We start from the raw sequence: 19,885 nt of genomic DNA, 5'->3' as shown, positions 1-19,885 counted from the left end.
CAAGGTCCCCAAAAACATTTTGTAAACTTCCAAACAAAACAAAGAAGATCATAAGCATGCTACAGTTATACATACATACATAATAATACAAACGCATGCATATAGAGGTGGACTATGATCTCATCAACCAGATTCCAAGTAGGATCTGGTCAACTGGATTTCAAGTTGGATCTGATCAGGTGAAATCGGAAGAAAGCAGTTTGGTACAGATGATCCAAGCTATTGAATAGGATCTACTACCTCTAACTTTTTTCCACTTGATGCATAGCCTAGGGAACTTCAAAACGTGATTTTTGGTCTCTAAGTACATAAGTGTGTGATTCTGACTGCAAATGTCTATGGCTGGATATAATCCAGTCAACAAATGCAAGAACTATGCTTATTGTGTGACAGCTATGGTAAATAATTAACACCATATTGTGTGAAATAGAATAAGAAATACATGTTGAGAGAAGAGCCAACAAGCATATTAATTATTATCACAAAATATCTAGCATATCAAGCACTTTGTTGCTCCATTTGTTATATACTCCGAGGTGTATAGTCTTTTTGTCATATTATTAGACAAATGGAAATTTTATAGCTCCTATGCAGCAGTATCAACCATCTGGAACAAAGGATACTTTTTGCCTTTGACAATATTAATTTAGGTTGAATCTTTAAAAAAGATGGCAAATAAAAAAGGTTAAGGTAATAAGAGTCTAATCCTTACATTTCCACAATTACATGTTTAACAAGTGAAAGTCTCCTTTAAAGTAAGAGAGAATACTTTAAGAAGTAATGGCCCCATGTGATTTATTGGGAACTATATTTACAGGGGAAAATTTAAAAAAAAAAGTAATAACTTGAGTTAGAACTTTTTTGCAAATTTGACAGGAAAGATATCTCCAAAGTTAAATAAGATTTTGAGGAAATTTAAGATCTCAGAAAGAGCATGTCAGTTTATTTCGCCATTACAGAATTTTTGGAAAGAAAATAAAGAAAAAAGATATTAAAAATAAACAGAAAAATATATAACATGAAGCGAAGGACCAAGTAACATACTTTATCTACCAGCAGAGACTAAATATTACATAATTTCCCATGTTTTTCCACCAGAAAAGGGATCCAACAAAAGGTTGGAAACATTTTTGAAATTTCAAATAGTGCAGCAATTTCTGCCAATTTAGACAACTAGCAGGCCAGACGAACCAGCACATAAGCCCCTCCACTAATTTCCAGATATACTTGATTCCTCAAGCATGCAACAAGCAATGTACCCATGCCCCATCACACTCTTCACAGGCATTTCAATCCAGATGATCCTTGCTAGAAGTCCTTTATAGTGCAAGGCAAATCAAATATAATAAAACCACAAAGAGTGAAGGGGATGATCATTAAAATCGGATCATAACAAGATCTTATTGGCCCATCCTTTCCCTTTACCATGCAAAATATAACCATAAATCTTAAAACCAGAGTAAAGATGCTTATATAATTATCTAATCCTTGAATGTATATCAAATCAACCATAGCTGCCCATATTGTGCTACAAAATAAATATCTCAAAAGGTTTTATTTTTCCAGACCATTATAACCATTTGATGCTCTTCAACCAAAATCATGACAATGAAGATGAATTTGACGAAGTGAAATAAAGTGATAGGAAAATATGCATTGAAACACACTTCATTTATAAAACTTATATAATGTTTAAACAAGAAGGGAGGTCAATATAGTAAGTAAGAATCAAATGAACCAAAAAAAAAAAAAAGCATTCTTTCTTGGCTCAATGCTGCAAACAGAAACAAGGATGATAACACTCCATGCTTACCTTTTTCTCAGCATCTCTTCCTTGAGATGCCGGGGGCAAAAAAGATGGGACATACCTGGAGAAAATACATTATTAAGAAAAAAATCAATAGTATAAAAGGAAATCATATATGTATGTGCGCGAGTGTGTCATGTGTCTGTGCATATTTGTAAGCGTGTATGAAAGAGAGAGAGGGAGGGGGAGAGAGAGAAGAAAAGGGAAGGTGGATAATGTCATGACCAAAATGAAATTTGATAAAGGCAGAATCATTGAAAAAAAGAGGAAAAAACACTTGAGATAAATGAACCACATACGAATAAATAAATAAATAAACCAACCAAGAGATGATTTAAAGGTAGCAATTCATGACCCAACCTGCTACCCCAACTCATAATGGATGAGATAATCAAATCAGTTTAGCATAAACAGGTCTGGGTCATAAACAAGTTGATCTGACTAACCTACTTATGAAATGGGTCAAATCTGGGTCTAGAGTCATGATCCATTTAACCCGAGTTGACCCATTTAAGACCCACACCTACTTTCTAAAATACCTCTCTCGCACGTCTTAACCCATCCACCTCCATCTCTACTTCATTCTCCTCAAAAATCCCCAGCCACCACCCTTTAACCCCTTTCCTTGCATTTTTTTGCTACCTCCTAGAGCTCATCCACCTTGGCCGCTAGTCACCTCCACCAACCTCAATGTTTGTGACCCCTCTAAATTGACTCGCTTCACCCAGCAACAAAGCCCCTTAAAGAAGGTGCTAGAGGTGACGAGGACTCAAACCCAGCAGCTTCAATTACTCCTGAAGGTCATCCCTCCAAACCATGTCTTTGAACCATGTGACCCTAGTCAGACTCCACTTTGACGATTTTGAGCCTTTTTAAAGTTTCAACCAACCCCTCCATGAACAAGAAGCCAAGAACCTCAACCACATCTCCAAGATGCTCCCCTATGCTGGCAAAAACATCATTACCGTCAATTCTAACAATGCCAACAATATCATCATTATGTTTGATATCCAATGAGTCAGCCATTAGGATATTTAAATGGATCATTGACTATTGAGTATTCTTGAATTGCTGATATCACTGGGGTCTGATGTGGTTTTAAGACTATAGCGTTGAGAAATCTTTTGGTTGGAGATGAATATTTGATTAATTTAGAGGAGTTTAATTTTCTAGGTTTTGAATGTCTTTGTATCAAGAATATTTAGATAGATTAATTCTTCAATTAGGGTTGTAGCAATGATGGTTTAATGTCTAGATAGATTAATTCTTCGATTAGGGTTGTAGCAATGATGGTTTAATGTCTTTCTTGATTGGATTAGAATTATTTCTCTCTTTCTCCCTCTTTCTTAAACTTTCCAAACCATGTCAATCCAACACTCTAGCTTGCTTATTAAACAAGCTACACATGTCAGCTCATGTTACTATTTAATAAGAAGGTCAGCTCCAAGTTCGAGTTTTTGACCCATTTACTTACAGGGTTCCGGGTTGACAGTTTTTCCAGAATATCCATACCTCAACAAAACCACTAGTTTACTTTAATACAATAAGAAAGTAAAATGAGAAATCAAATGCATTTAGAAAACTAGGCAATGCATGTGTTTTGCAAGTGGAGACAACGAATAATAATCTCTATAGGTAAGTTATTTCTTAGTGTTTTGAGCAAGTTAACTCGGTATTTAAACCACATCATTATCTCATTAGCCATATGTGCCCTTATAACTGTTATTAGTATTTAGTAGTACTAGTCTACCCTTGATTTTGCAAGTATTACATTTGAGCACCTTGACCCATATGCATAAGCACAGCCAATCATAACATATGCAAGAGGGAGAAAGATTAAAGGAATGTCCAACCATCTTTGACTTCAGCGAGAAATGAGTAAGTATACATGTCTCAAAAATAGTTATAATCACATTTTGATAGCCCACTATCATTTATATCTTCTTGTTTAGATACATACATGCATATATATGTATGCATGTTTATGCATGTATCTTTGTAAAGAATGCGTGTATATTCCTTGACATATCCAAGCTGTATTGTTATCCTATTTTTTTCAGAATCTGTCATAGCGGCAAATCCATATCATGTTGTATCTGTATCCCATGTCCATATTCATGCTTCCTAGCATAAGTTTTACTACAGAACTCTCAATATTTAAATTATATAAACTTTAAATGCACAGAAATTATTTGCAGCCAATGGTTACAGTTTAAAGATGCCCACACTAATCGACTATTTGGAGGCACTTGCCTGATAGCACTTAATGAAAGCAACAGGGTGTTGCCGATTCTCCAGGCCCAGATAGGCTGAACTGGAAAGAGGCACTTGCCTGATAGCACTTAATGAAAGCAAAAGGGTGTTGCCGATTCTCCAGGCCCAGATAGACTGAACTGGACCAAACCGCCCGGTTCGGCCCGTACCGAGCCGACCCGATGAGGAACCGAGTCGGTTCGTCTATTAAATTTGGTTCCGATCCCGAACCGACCAGAATCGGATAAAAAAGGCCGAAACGGGTTCCGAACCGACCAAAACCGGACCGAAAAGGCTGGAACCAGACCGAACTGACCGGAACCGGATGGAAAAGGCCGGAACCAGACCGAACCAAGCCGGTTCCATTCGAACTCGGTGCGAACAGTCCAGTTGATCAGCCACAACCATATTCCACGCATCCTTCCAGTTGATCAGCCACATCCACAGGAGAGCCGGTCACCACATGACTCCTTGTCCGAGACATCCTCTCAAAGATATGATCGAAAGATGCTTAGATGAGGCCACTAGTCAACTCGGTCAGGAAGAGCAACATACATCCTCCCAATATAGCCAAGCAGAGAGGGCCGCGAGGGTAAATAAGCAGAGAGTGGCACGAAGGGTAAGCAGGCAGTGAGTTGCACGAAAGGTAAGCAGGCAGTGAATGGCACAAAGGGTAAGCAAGCAACTGCCTAGCATACCAAAAAAGAAAAACAAAAGGCACCTACAGCCCCAATTGAGAGTATGGAACCAGTTCACTCAGATTCAGAGACCAGGAGCAGCAATTCTGGTGGTCATAAATCTGCTGGCCAAAAAAAAAGTGGATATGAGACCACCATTCATGAGGCACAGCTATAAGATGGTCTTCGATTCACCGGTGAGTCCTAATTTACGCATGCTACACATGATATAAACTACGGTGCACGATCTGGTGGAGCGCGCGAGAATATGATTGCATAAAAGAGATGGGCTCCTCAAGGTCATTTAGGACACGATGCAGTCGCAGATGACCTCGTGCATGGAGTAGAATCCATACATGTATCAGGTTTCAAGCCCTATATTGGATCCTATTATCCGCAACCACATGCAACTAACCCATATGGATACAGATATGGATATGGTGCGTCTAAGGCATCTTCCGACGGCGACTACCCTATGCAGCCCGGAACATCCTACAGGTCTAATTTTTCTATCGGCTTATTCGGATGGGCCACTTCACAGCCGTTTCATCAACCAAAGGACACCTCTCAAAATCAAAGCTTCAGCAAGAGTTCGAGAGTGCTTATAACCCAAAGCGTATTCCTTATGGAATGAACATACAAGACTACAACGTCGTTTCGTTAGAAGAGTGGACTGATCTGCCTCCTGACTATGCTAATGATCCAGATATCTACAAAAGACATCGCCACTCGATGAGATTTTACATATCGATATGTATATTATACTTTAAATATATGTAATTGATTGTACTATTTTATATTTTTTATCTCACTACTTGATTTGAAGGCATTTCATGTTGCTTTTTGAGCTTACAAAAAATGGGTGCGCTGGTTCCACACCGGCACGCCCAAGCGTGCCATGTGTCGGTACCGTACCGAACCGGTACTGGTCCCAGTACCGGTTCGGCGGATCTTGCTCCAGGCTGATACTAAGTCTCTTTTTCTAATTTAGATTAGACTTTTGCATGGTTTCAAAGTTTGAAACCAGGCTAGGTGACCTTCGAGAAACCTGCTTTAGGCAAGTCAGGCCCCTACGCAACTTGTCTGGGCCAGCAAAGGTGGCATGCCACAAGGTGGGTGCTAAGCAAGGTCCGTGCCTAAAGCATGGCTTTAGGTGAATGCCTAGGCACTAAGCGAGCGGGTAAGAATACTGTAAATTGGTTGAGTTTCAATCAACCCTATACGTGCTAGTGATGGTGATCGGTGAGCAGCAGATGATGAATAGCAATAGGCATCAACACTTGGAGGTTTGTTTTTTTCCTTCCTTTTCCCCCTTTTTTTTCTTCTCTTCATCTCTAAACCTCTTTTCCCTCTTTTGTTCCTAAGGTGGTGCAGGAGGAACTATGGGGGTTACCGCCAACAACTGCTATGTTTAGCGCCACCAATAGAAATTGTTGCTGCTAGTGGTAAAGCCACCACTACAACAATGGTGGTGGTGCTAGCTCGGCTGATGGTAGTGCTGTCTGCAGCAGCCAACAATGGCTACTGCTCGTGGTGCCTTCACAATAGGTGCAACAAGGGACTGTATTGAGCGGCCGCTTAGGCACCTACCCGGCAACATGGCATTGGGCGCCCCACTGGCCACCCCCTCATGCCTCCTAAGTTTTAAAACCATGGGCTTTTATTAACATAATAGTACATCAATCTCTGTCACAAGCCCAATGTCAAGCCGAATGTCGATAGGCTTTGCTGATCTAGTGCGAATATGCATACATGAAAAATCGAGTAAAATAAGACTAAACATGTTATCATTATTTTTTTAACCTCGATGAAATTAGCACAGCTTTCATAAAAAATTAGCACAGCTTTAAGCAATTGATCATACTAGCACATGAATTTCTTGTCCTATTACATTCAACGATATACAATCCCCTCTGCTTTCAATTGCCACGCTAATGTAAACTACTTTATCCAACTTTCAAAATATAGACTAATATTAATTATGTTATACAGTGAATATATGGTTGAAACAAATAAACAGAGCTTTTAACAAATTTATTGAAAACAACGATTAGAAGTGATAATAGACAGCAGCAATGTTCATAGTTTAACATGTGTTTTACATAGTTTCAATTAATCTAACATGTAGACTACCTCTATGCAACTATTTTACATCATTAATGCAACTAAGCTTAAATTTCATGATAAAAGAACTATAGGATCATAATGTAACCATGTTGACATATTGGTAAAATTTGTGTAATACATACACTATTGGTACCATAGGAAGCTGACAAGTTCATAGTGTTAGGAAGCTCATATGCTATATGTTACCTTAATTTGTAATCCTTGGTATAGCATAGTATGTTGAATTTTAATAATCTTTTGTGTCTATTCTAGATGATTTTGAACTCTCCTAAATTGGACCGTTTCCTCTCTTCTAAGCATTTTAAGACCCTACCTACAAAGAGGACATGATAAAGCCTATTTGTCTACATGACACCCAATATCAAGGCACACCAAAGTAACATGCATCAATACAAACTGGCCAACATGGTGCAACAGTACAAACACATGATGGTATGTATTATATATATATATACAATAGTACAGATGGCACTTAACCCTAACTCTAGCCTAGTTCGACTTCATAAGAAGACAAGATTAAACGGCAAATTCTGCTCAAGGAAGAATAGGATTAATGAACACTGAGTTCAATGAGAAATTAATGGACTTCCTCCATATATAGCTATATATAATTTTTAAGCTCTAGCTATAGACCAACTCAATAATTCAAGTCCTGGTAGCTATCATTATCTGTGTAAAATACGCTTCCTAAGCCATGATATAGACATGCCACTCTGTCTATTGTTACATCAACATGTCCCAAGTGTCTCAATTTCCTCAAGTGTTGGATACATTAGCCTCTAAAAGTCTAGGCACATCAACACATCATGAATGCACACGTGCTATATAACTCATTATCGCGATGCTTTCCCAAAAGGAGAAAGTAAAGAGGAGGGAGACATGGGCAGATAGAGGGGGAAGAGCGAGAGCGAGATCGAGCGCGTGCGCGCGCGCGCGCGAGAGAGAGAGAGAGAGAGAGAGAGAGAGAATATGCAAACAAACTAACTAATTGAATAACCACGAGTTTGCAAGTTGCTTCAGTTATTCATTAGGTTCATTTCAGCTTGCTTTCGGTATTTTTAGAAAACTCAAATTGATAAGTGGCTGTGATTACCTTAAACAATAATTACACTTCACTTAAATTTTCCAAAACACAAGACTTAGAGTCCCATATATGACACTCCAAAAATAGAACAATAGTACCAAATGTTGACACTTTTCGTAGATGCCACCAGGACAATTCAAAGCATTTCATCCACATGCACATATTGTCATGTGCCATGTGCAAGCATTGAAAAGTATCATCCAGATAAATATCAGTTTTCTAGAATATGTACCATGCAGCGGGGTTATAGAATATGTATCACTTTTTGTAGAAAAGTATTGTCCAACACACTCTTAGGCCCTATTTGGCAGAGCTTTTGGTGGGCCAGAAAGCACTTTCTGACCCTCCAAAAGTACTTTTGGATAGAATAAGGGTATTTGGTAAAAAAATGAGAAGCTATTTTAGCTTTGCTAGAAAGCTAAAACAACTTCTTGGAAGAAGCTCCAAGGAAAAGCACTTTTAGCATGCGTCAAAAAGCTATTTTGATTTATAATTTTTTTCCTTTTTGGACCAAAATACCCATGATAAAATATTATAATTACAGAAAATGTCCCTTTATATTACAGAAATCTACATAAGTTCCTAAAAATATTATATTAATAAAATATTAATATATAATGATAAAAATTATAATATTTTATACCTTTATTATTGTACTATACTATAAATATAATATTATATTACATTATATATAATACATTGATATGTTATATTATATAATATCAAATTATGTTATATTATTATGCTATAGCATACAATATTATATTATTATATTATAATAATATTATATAACATTACAGTAATATTATACTATATCATATATTTATGTATTAATACATATAATATTTGATTATGCTCTGTTGTATAATACTATGCAATGTCCTTTATGGTCATTTTATCATACTAAAAGTACTTTCTCAGTTTGTTTACCAAATACATATTAAAGTTCCACAACACTTTATAACTGTAATTACCAAACAGCAAATAGCTTTTTATAAAAGTTCTACATCAAAAAGCTCTACTGCCAACAGCTCTGCCAAACGGGACTTTAGACAACCAATGGCAGTGCTATCTTGTGGAGAGGGCATAAGCAAGCATGCATTCTATTTACCACATTTTGCTCACCTCAACCATTGCCACTTATACATTATATTTTGCAACCCAATAAAATCGTGTATTTAACATGAGGAACAAGTAAATAGCAGATCACATTGCTATAGAATTCTCAACATGGATGCTTTAAATGATACTGAATTAATTCCAAACAACATGAATTGGCCAGAAACGGTCTATACTATCCAACTCAACCATCAAAAATGGTCTCAAATAATATGGCAATTGACCAAGGCAACAATCAAGTATTGGTTTGCATAACAGTAACGAGGCCAAGGGTGCTAAAGAGCAACACAAGCATAAATTTGACATCATGCTTTGCACTAGCTTGACCAAATGATTTGCATGCTGCTGGCAATAGGCTTGCATAATTATATCAAATGATTTCATGCACGATGGCAGTCATGGAATTTGATTATTTGTGTATTTCATAGCATTTGATAGCTGAAGGGCGGAAACTATTATACACAAGGGATGTTCTCGAGATAATCCAATTTTATTTAAGGGTTTTTGCATGTATACCCTTCAAAATATACAAAATTGTATGAATACCCTCATAAAATTGCTATTTGCATGTATACCATCATAAAATACTTATTTTGCATATATACCCTTCTTTTTCTTTCTTTTTATATATGTACCCATACCATCTAACGCCGTTAAAAAATAAACGATTTAAATTTGAAATGACTGAAATACCCTTACGGGTAGACGTGCAAAAAGAAAACTTTATAAGGATACACACGCAAATAGCAACTTTCAAGGATATTCATGCAATTACGCATATTTTGGAGGGTATACACTTACAAAAATTCAATAAAAAATTATCAAAATTCAGTAAAGATAATTCAATTGTTCTTAAAAAAGAGGTAGCAAAAAAGGATTAATATTATCATATCACATGATCTCATGTTAATATCAGCTCTTATAGAATGAATCATGTTGTTTTTACGAAATTTTCACCTCAAAAACAAACAACTCAACATTTACAAATCACTAAAAAATATTTTACTAATCTAAGCATCTATAATTAATTTAAATTTGATATGCTTTAATCTTTTAAAAATAATAAAGAATATATAGATGTCATAGATTCAATAATGATAATTATATCAAAATCAAATGGAGAATAGAATTACCAAAATGATCACCTAATATTCCAAGTTGACCGAGTCATGATCTTTAAAAAAAATGACAAAGTGGCTTAATTTTTGTTTGACTTGTTAATCCAGCTGAATCATAAAAGATTTAGCAAGTTCCAACCGAGTTTTAACCTTTGTTTAATGAACTTTTTAAATGTATACTCTTCTAAATATGAAAAATTGTATAAATACCCTCATAAAGTTGCTATTTGCGTGTATGCCCTTATAACCTTTTTTTTGCATACCTACCCATAAAGGTATTTCAATCAATTTAGTTTCAAGCCGTTTATTTTTTAACGACGTTAGATGGTACAAGTACATATGCAAAAAAAAAAAGGATATACATGCAAATAGTAATTTTATGAGCGTATTCGTACAATTTTATATATTTAGAAAGGTATACATGCAGAAAAACTCTTTATTTAATGCAAACTTAGGTGCACAATTTCTTTTGACCATAGATTCAACACACCTAAGCATAAATGAAATTGAACAAGACAGAGGTGCTAGCTGTGCTGCACTTTTTCTAGAAGAATTGTCCTGCATCATGTCCCAGCAATACTTGATTATGTCATGAGGACACAGGAGGCAAAGGAAATGATGGAGAACAAACACAACAAATGACTGCACATAATTCGATGTTCCTCACCACGGCTTGGAACGGAATAAGGAAATAAGGAAAAGCCTAGTTATCATGGTAATGTCCTAAAAATAACCTAGCCCTCCTTGAATTTGACCACCAAGTTTCAATTTTAAGTGGAGTTTAATCCTTCATCCCCCAATAACATAGCCAGTCTACAAGCACATTCACCAAAGCCTTCATCCCAACAAGGACCAAGTGCTAGTTGGTAGAAGACCAACTTAGTACATTTTTGGAGTCACCTTCCAAATAAAAGTAGAATAAATTGGAATAGTACAAATCGAAGGATGCAGTAGGCCCTTTGTCGTTATGTAGCGGAATAAAACAATGCAAAGCATGGAGCAAGATCACTCTTTTTAATAAATCACCATTACAACATAGATATCATGCACAATATGAGAGAAGTATATCTACTAGGAGACATTGAGGATGTGAAAGCATATGACCCTCTGAGAATTACTATCCCTACTACTTTATCCACATGTTGATCTAAAGCTTTGCCTAGATCTGAATCTCTAGTACCACAGACCAAGAGGACATTCTGCAAGATAAGCTTGTCTCACCAACTTTCTCTCTTACTCTCACACAATATCTAGGAGAAGGAAGAACCTAGCCTCTGAGGGCATCTCTCTCTCTCCCTCTTAGCGTGTATGTGTGGAGGCTTGAATTGGAATTGGACTCCTCACTCAAGGGGCCACCTCCCCCTATTTATAGAGGAGGGGTGCCTCCTTAGAGTCCCAAAGGGACTCGCCTCAAGAGAGAATAAGGATGAGGCAACATCCTTACTTGGATGCCATTCTCCAAAGTCTTGTTTGGACTCCAACTGGGAGAGAAATACGAGATGTCAGCCTCTAAGGAGCCAACCCCCTTTTCCTTCTAGAAGGGTGCACGCCTTGAACCCCTTGTGAATGCCCTAAAAAGCAAGGGCACCAACCCTAAGGGTCAGCCCCTCATCTACTAGATGCACAGCATTTAGGGCACCATATGTAGCAAGGGTGGCAGCCACCTTCCTTGGTTAGAAGCCCCTACTTGGATCCAATACAATCAGCCTAGGATTGACCTAGGTCCGCTTATATGACCAGATCTAGCTCAATCTCTGTATCTAGACTACTTTTTTAGCACAATCTCCTCTCCAATTATATTTTAATTTTTTTTAATCCAATTTGTGAGAGAATATTCTACTGAAATCTCTTCCCAACTGACCTGAAGATAGATGGCACATGCTAGATGCATTACTGGGGTAGGTCAACTCAGGTTTTCTCTCACTGAACTCCGGATTGTGTCTGACATCCTTTTATGACAATTATTCACATGAATCCCTTTTTAAATTAATCAATTATTAAATATAATAATTTTGATAACAATTATTTTTAAAATCTTTCAAATTATGTTTGGTTGGGTCTAATATGTCCGACCACATCTCTGTTCTAATATGGACGTTATGCCATTATGATGGTTTCCATGTTGCAAAGCCTGACCTCACTCATCCAAATCCAGTAAACCATAATGCTTCCTATCAAGGATATAATCAAGTATATCATGATTGATAAACGGACTTGGCTACAAATTTACTGATATCTGAAAAACAGCAAGGTACTATTGCAAGCTCGTGCACCTAGTTCACACATTTATTCCTGACAATTCTTTGTGAGGTGGATTGTCACATATTGATTGTTCAGTATGATAGTACACCAGGTATTAGTGAGGTCTAACCTCGGTGATGGAGGAACTCCACATCATTATCTGGGTCTACAACCTTATAGGTGTGATATCCAACCTCACCCATAGCTGAGAACAAGATTTGAGTACGTACAAATATCCAATGCTCCCTGTGGAAAACATCATCTCCACTTGAATAAACACTCAGAGTACTCGTGGACTCTTTTTTGCCTCTATGGCCAATGTATTAACATAAAATATACTATATATGACTATGCTGAGAGGAGATAGCCATGATTTCCAACTATTCTTAGTGTTAAATATGCAAATGGTTTTTATTCCACCACACCCCACTTCCAAAACATATCATGCCATCCCAAGATACACGTAGCTTAGCTACGTGTATCGAAATAGGATGCAAATCCAATTGAATGATGTGGCTTTTGACACACATTTATAATGATGCTGACCCTTTAGAAGTCTCCATCTCAAAAATTGTATAAGTCTCTACTCTAAAACATGATTTTGTTTTTTAACATTTTCTGATTTAATTATGGCATAGTTCTTCAAAAACAATAGCTTCAAATTTGAGCATTCCTTTCAGTTATATATGATTGTGAGGTAGGTTCACTAGATGAATCTTTTGGATGTGTTAAATCGCAAACCATGCAACTCTTGACAGAGTTATTGTGATCTGAAAGTACCAGGAAGAGATTTAGGGATTTAAATGTTCCTCCCTTTATGTTTCCTAAATCATAAGTTTGGTTTACACAACCTTTTTAGACAAATTAAAGGATCAAACAAAGAGCAGATATCTCAGGGTTCCCATCATTATAATTTACATATAGGATAAAACCAATCCAGAAAATACTGAAGAAAAACTAGCAATATTCTAGTTTCCCCTTCTCTAACCCTCTCTTCCTCTCTTTTTTCCATGTTGATATCCCATTAATTGACTCTTAAATGTTCGCCACATAAATAAGGATAAAATTCACCTAGAAAGAAGGACTTGTTCCCTTGTGCAGATTTTACATAAAATTTGCATTTAGTTCCAGACTTCCACAAATTTTGCCGTTGAAACTAAATTTCATATCTCTATTCCTGGTAGTATGATCATCTGAATCTTTTTTGCACCACAAATACTTTGTTAAACTGATGCATGTTAGAGTAACATGCATAAGTAGGCTTGCCACTAATTCTTGTGGCATACTAGAATGTCAAGCAAGTTAAACGACAAGAAAATGCTTGAGAATATTAAAATCCATGGCAGCAAAAGTCATCAGTTAGATATCCAAGATAGGATGGCCACATGAGACCACATGATCAAGGTTCGAGATCTGCTAGATAAGGTCTGATCTTACTTGTTAACTCTAATAGCTCAAAAGCAGGCAGTATGTCGAAACAATAATTCACCATGTGCTGAATGAACTTACAAGTGGATTTACATAGTCAACTTGTTCAATTAGTTCATGATGAACCACTCTAGACGTACAAAAAGAAAGTACATGATATCAGTATGAGGTATTTGAGGAACAGTAGTATCATCATCAAATGCAAAAGCAGAATCTTCCCACTCCTATGCACATATCATTTCAAATTGGTTCGAACATGAAAGAAGCAGGAAATAAGACAATTTTGCATGCTAAGAGCAAGTAATAGTTTTGAAGAATTTATGGGTGCCAAGAGAAGAAAAAGTCTACGCTCAATTACACTCTTACAAATGCCAAGCATCTGGCTATTCACTATTCTAGACTCAAACAAACATAACGATGCCATCTAAACAGATCTGAGAAACATGGAATCAAAAGGTAGAAATAAATATCACTACAAGGAACTAGAGAAAATCAAGGACTTGGAAATGCAGGAGTTACATTGATGAATTGCTTGTAGGTTAAAATTAAACTGCAAAAGGAAAAGTGACATCTAAAAATGCATATTTGCATAATCAAGCAAACAAATTCTCATCAGACTGATATATTGCACCCCAAATATATTAAGTCTACCCCTTTCAACTAAATGTAGCATGACATCAATCTACTATCAGCAATGTAAGCTCTTGTACCACTCCTTCTTATAAACATCTGCAGCAGTATCCATGTTATCTGTGTATGCATATGTATGTACACTTTGACCTGAAACAAGCAAGCCTTATTTCTTCTACATGGAATTTGCTTCATGGCTCCATATGATTTTTTAATGACCAGATCACCATTTAAAGAACTAATTATGGAAACAATGACAAGCCCTATGCCATGGTAATTTTGGCCAACAAGGAACCAGCAGTAAAGCTAAACTGTAAATTACCCAGCACAGAGACATATCTTAAAACAACATATTTTAATCTCGTGCAGCAGGGGAAGCAAGATTTTGTTAAGTCAAGAAGTGTCTGCACTGAAAGAGGATAATGTAGTTTTGATGTAGTAAAATGTATTCATCTCTAAAAAAAGATTACATGCATGCACAAAGATGTATATTTTATATGATACTGGAATTAAAATAAGAAAAGCTACATTCCAAAGTATTATCTTCCTATTTTGAAAGCGACAAGAAGTTAATATTGCATCATAGCCTGATGAAATCAAATGGCAGGGCTCTTTGCTCTAGGCATGGAATATGGCTACCACCAAGTTTCCATCTTTTAAGAATCAAGTACATTTATTTACCTACTTCCCTTCTTTGGAACAGATGCCCCATCTTTGGACTTTCCACCTGTCATTGTTGAATGAATAAAAAAGCCCATCTTCTTATTAATGTGCTCATGTAATTAAAAAAAGCATTCATGCATCCATTGCGAGAAACTAAAAGGTAAAGCTCAAAGTAAATCAACAAAAGAGATCATCACTGCAAAACACCAACCTTCTGAATCGGCCTTCAGCTTCTCGTTCGGATCCATAACTCCTCCTCTGACAAAAGCCTTCGACCCAGGAGCGCCGTCGGCCTTAAAAGACTCTACAAACTCGGCATACACACGAGCAGCTTCATCCTCCTCCCTCTTCAAGTTCCACCATTCGAAATTTTTAAAAATACATATTAATCAAATTGTTCCGCCCAGAGTTCATAATCAAGAAAACAAAAAGAACCGAGATTTTCTTACCTTCTTCCTGGCCTCTTCAGCTTCCCTGTGTCTGTGGAAAGGGATCTTCTTCTGGGACGATCCCATCCTCTCAGGAAATACTAGAACCTACGAAGCAAAAGCAAGAAACATGTCATAAATCTCCAATGGAGAATCAAGTTTGGATCCTTATAGCTTCAAAAATGAAGGAAAAGACATCGCATCATAAGTCACCAAGGAATTTTACTGTTTCTGGTTATATCGCGTGAGCTCAGTACGATCAAGAAAAGAAAACAAAAAGGAGCATTCTACGAAAATCTAGAGCAATCAAGAAACCGAGGTAAACCATAGAAGATCAGATAGAGAGACCGACGCACCTCAGGGATTGATAGGGGTTCCGATCGCTGCGAAGAGTTCTAGGGTTTCTCGAGCGCGCACGATGGGACGGGAACATGGACAAGGAGAGAACGAGGAGTGCGTTTGGTGTTTTTCCTACATAGATAAACGCGAGCGTCCCCAGTCCGGGCCGAACTAACATCAATACCCGGACTTTGGCGATCCGGGCCTCACCCGGCCAATTTTATAAAGGCCAAGCCGAAGCCTGGCCCAAGATAAGCCCAGCTGGACGGGTATGACAAAGGGTGCAAATGGATCGGATCGAATCGAGTCCTAAGTGATCATAATCTAATCCAATTTTTTGTTCGGATTCTAATTTTGAATCGAGACTCAATCTGGTTGAAGATCGAGTCGGATCCGAATCACATGTTGCCACTATTTTTTTGTGCTTTTGGAAAAAAAATTGGACAAATTTAATTTGGTCATATCATAATTATATGGTGATAGGTGACCCATGACTTGAACGACTTGCAATTGACATCCGGTCAGAACAGGTGACCCATGACTTACAAACTAAGTTGGTCTACAAGCCAAATTTCATATCACACTATTTTTTTATCTAAATGACTGATTGGAGGGAACTTGCCGTCTCCCCTCTCCCCTCTCCCCTCTCCCCTCTCCCCTCTTAGGAGGATAAAAAAAATCCCAAAGCTACTTCCAAAATCCAATTCCATTGCAGAAAACTGGCACATGACCCATATGTAGTTCAGTGTTCCCCTCACTTACTCCCTTCAGTATTGACTAACAAGATGGTAGCACGGTTAGAATGAAGCTAAGATTCTATCAGAATAGCCCAGATTCGAAATGTGCGGGCGTCGATTAAATGCGGAGACCGGATGCCCTCCACCTGATTTATCCGGTAGAGTCGCTATCTTGTCCGTCGGTACTGAGGTGGTGCTGAAGTGACGTACTCACACGTGGAAGGGGTTGCCATGTTGGTGGAGCTCCCCACGGGTCAGAAAGGGTATAAAAATATTGTCTACCCGCATCGGACATTTTTTGCTGGAAGGGGGGCTTAGTGGAGGCTACTACACAGGTAGGGTTAATAGAGAGAAAAAAAAAAGTTACAAGAAACAAAAACCAAAAAACAAAAGGGAAAAAAAAAAGCCAGCTACCGAGAACCCGAGGTATCAACAGTGTAATAGAGAATCCTGACGAGCCGAGGTTCCTTTGGATTCTGTGAACCTATGCTTGCTGCTATCCTTCCAAACTTGAACCCTACTCCCCTTAGGGCTTTTCCTCCTCATTTGCTGGCATTTCCCATCCCTTAGGTCCTGTTTGGGGGAGCTTTTGGAGGGCCAAAAAGCACTTTCTGGCCCTCCAAAAGTACTTTTAGATAAAAAATAGTGTTTGGTAAAATTTTCGGAAAGCTGTTTCAGCTTTTGCGGAAAGCTGAAAACAGCTTTTGGGAAGAAGCTCCAATTTGGAGCTTTCCGAAAATGTTGTTTTCAGTTTTGTCGGGAAGCTATTTTTTGGACCAAAATACCCTCATTTAAATCACACTTTTTTCTTCCAAAACCCTTATCCCGCTTCTTCCTTTCTCCCTTTCCCTCTCAATCTTCTTCTTCCTTTCTCTCTATTTGTTAGAGTGATAAATGGTCATTAGAAGGATGAAAATTTAATTTACACTAATAATTACAATATTTTATATATTTATTATTATATTATACTATAAATAAAATATTATATTACATTATATCATAATACATTGATATGTTATTTAAATAATTTAATATTATATTAAATTATTATTCTATAATACATAATATTATAGTACTATATTATAATAATATTATATTACATTACATTAATATTATAATATATCATATATTTATGCAATAATACATATTATATTTTATTATGCTCTATTATATAATACTGGTAATGTCCTTTATGGTCATTTTGTCACACAAAAGTACTTTCTCAGTTTGTTTACCAAACACATGTTAAAGTGCCACAGCACTTTAGAAATATGTTACCAAACAGCAAACAGCTTTTTATAAACGCTTTGCTTCAAACAGCTTTACTTCTAACAACTTTACTTCCAAAAGCTCTACTACTAACAGCTCCCCCAAACAGGGCCTTAGAGAATCTTCCTCACACGCACTGGAAAGTATGGTGAGCATGCCTATAGTGTCAGATCATAAATCCAAGGATCGAGTTCTGGTTCAGGCTGTGTACAATAAAGCCATGGGAGCAAGCTAACAAGCTCCTAAGAAACCCATATCTCTTTCCTGTCTGCCTTGAAAACCCGCCATAAATTCACTTAAAAACGACCAATAGTACCACCACCCACACACAAAAAAAAGAAGAGACTCTCTTGCTTGTTATCACGAAGCAAACTCATTTCTCCGAGGTTTACCTGGAATTTAGGTGGCTTTGTGCAGCCTTTATCCTGATTTTGTTTCTCTTTTTCTGTTTCCATTACCACCAACTCAGTGCTGTTAAAGCCACCTATTTAGCATCATTTCTGGTCCTTAGACAAGCCACCTTCTTTCCAACTCAAACCAGCAGTCCTCTCTCTCTCTCTCTCTCTCTCTCTCTCGGGCCCAAGAGATTCTGAAGCAGAGCACAGCTGTGTGGAGCTCCTGTCTTCTTCTGGCACAAGAATACCTGCCCCGAGTTAAATCAAAAGCTTAAGAGCTCGGCATCTGGGTTTCCTTCTGTTTTGCCCATTCTTTGGGTCGGGTCGAGTCGACTACCCACGGGCCTTAAAATTCGGGTCGGGTCGGATCGGGTCATGAGTCGACCCGACCCATTTGCAGCCTCAGGCATGACACGACCGACCAGGCGGGGCATGATATGGGGAGGGAGTGAGATAGAGAGAGGAAGAATGAGAAAAGAAGGTCAAGAAGAAGAGGCCGGTCAAGGGGAGAGGAAATGAGAGGGAGGTGAAAAAGTTAAAAAGTTGGCCTACTGCAAGTGGAAGAGAGGTGGGGAGTATTTGCAACTGCAACACTGGTCGAAACTAGTCGTAGTCAGACAAGGAACATGTGGTTGGGGTCTAGAGGGCAGGACTTGCTAGATGCAATAGGAGAATGAGGACATGCATTAGGGTTCATATCCAAATCCTATTCTTTCTACTTTCTTTTTGTTTCAAAAGTTCAAACTACAAATATGGTATGATATTTGTTTTGTCGATTCTATCTGATATATAACATATGCATTCCTTTTATATGAGGAGCTTGCTTTGTCAATGTCTCTAAGTTTTCAAGGAATTAGAGGTGAAAGTGGATCGGATAATATCCATCCGGATCCATTTTCATATCCATCTGAATATGCATAGAAATTTGAGGATCCGACTAATATCCGTACCTGTATCTATATCTATCAAAGAAAAATGGATATGGATATGAATAGACAACTATTCGATCCATATCCGAATATTCGATTCTATTTGTAACCATATAGCACTCATAAACTTTTAAGAAAAATAAATGACTACATTAACATGCTATTAACTTGATTTATCATCCACTTAGTATATCTTTGATGGTGTGATTATAAAGTTTAATTATCCGATTTATATCCATATTTATATCCATACTTTTAGTATCCAATTTATATCTATATCCGTTTAAAATAAATATATATATATATATGAATTTTTGCATCCGACTAATATCCGTATCTGTATCTATTTTCGTCAAACAAAATAAATATAAATATGGACATGTAAGTATCCGATCCATATCCAAACCAACTTTAGCCCTATGAGGAATGCAACATTTCATATATTTTTTTAACTACAACACCTCTATATATGTTAGAATCATATTCCAACCAACTATATCGTACCTATAGCTCCAATTCTTTTTTAATATGAATATGTAGAATATGTTTCATAAGTAAACTTCTCTCAAAGGAGGGTTAGCATTAGCACTATGGTAATTAAGAAGTTGCTCCATTGTGATCTAGAGGTCATGGGTTCAAAA

At 37.3% G+C, this 19,885-nt stretch overlaps 1 protein-coding gene across 2 annotated transcripts in view; it reads right to left on the bottom strand.

Moving 5' to 3' along the window:
• LOC103717313 (protein RRC1-like) overlaps positions 1-16,073 on the bottom strand; it is a 35,201-nt gene extending 19,128 nt beyond the window's left edge. The window contains exons 1-5 of one of the 2 annotated variants that reach the window (XM_088703038.2): positions 15,932-16,073; positions 15,597-15,683; positions 15,359-15,494; positions 15,166-15,211; positions 1,814-1,868 (exon numbers count right to left, since the gene is read on the bottom strand). In XM_088703038.2, coding sequence (XP_088559164.2) covers positions 1,814-1,868; positions 15,166-15,211; positions 15,359-15,494; positions 15,597-15,662 — 303 coding nt within the window. In that variant the 5' untranslated portion in view covers positions 15,663-15,683; positions 15,932-16,073. The remainder of the gene's footprint in view (positions 1-1,813; positions 1,869-15,165; positions 15,212-15,358; positions 15,495-15,596; positions 15,684-15,931) is intronic. The other variant, XM_088703039.2, reaches the window with a different exon arrangement.
• Between the last annotated feature and the right edge of the window lie 3,812 nt (positions 16,074-19,885).

This window comes from Phoenix dactylifera, chromosome 8 (assembly GCF_051530095.1).
Source record: "Phoenix dactylifera cultivar Ajwa chromosome 8, Ajwa_hap1_PhDact_Kaust_v1.1, whole genome shotgun sequence".
NCBI lineage: Eukaryota > Viridiplantae > Streptophyta > Magnoliopsida > Arecales > Arecaceae > Phoenix > Phoenix dactylifera.
The sequence above is the reverse complement of the archived record's forward strand: the minus strand, read 5'-3'. Positions and strand labels throughout refer to the sequence as shown.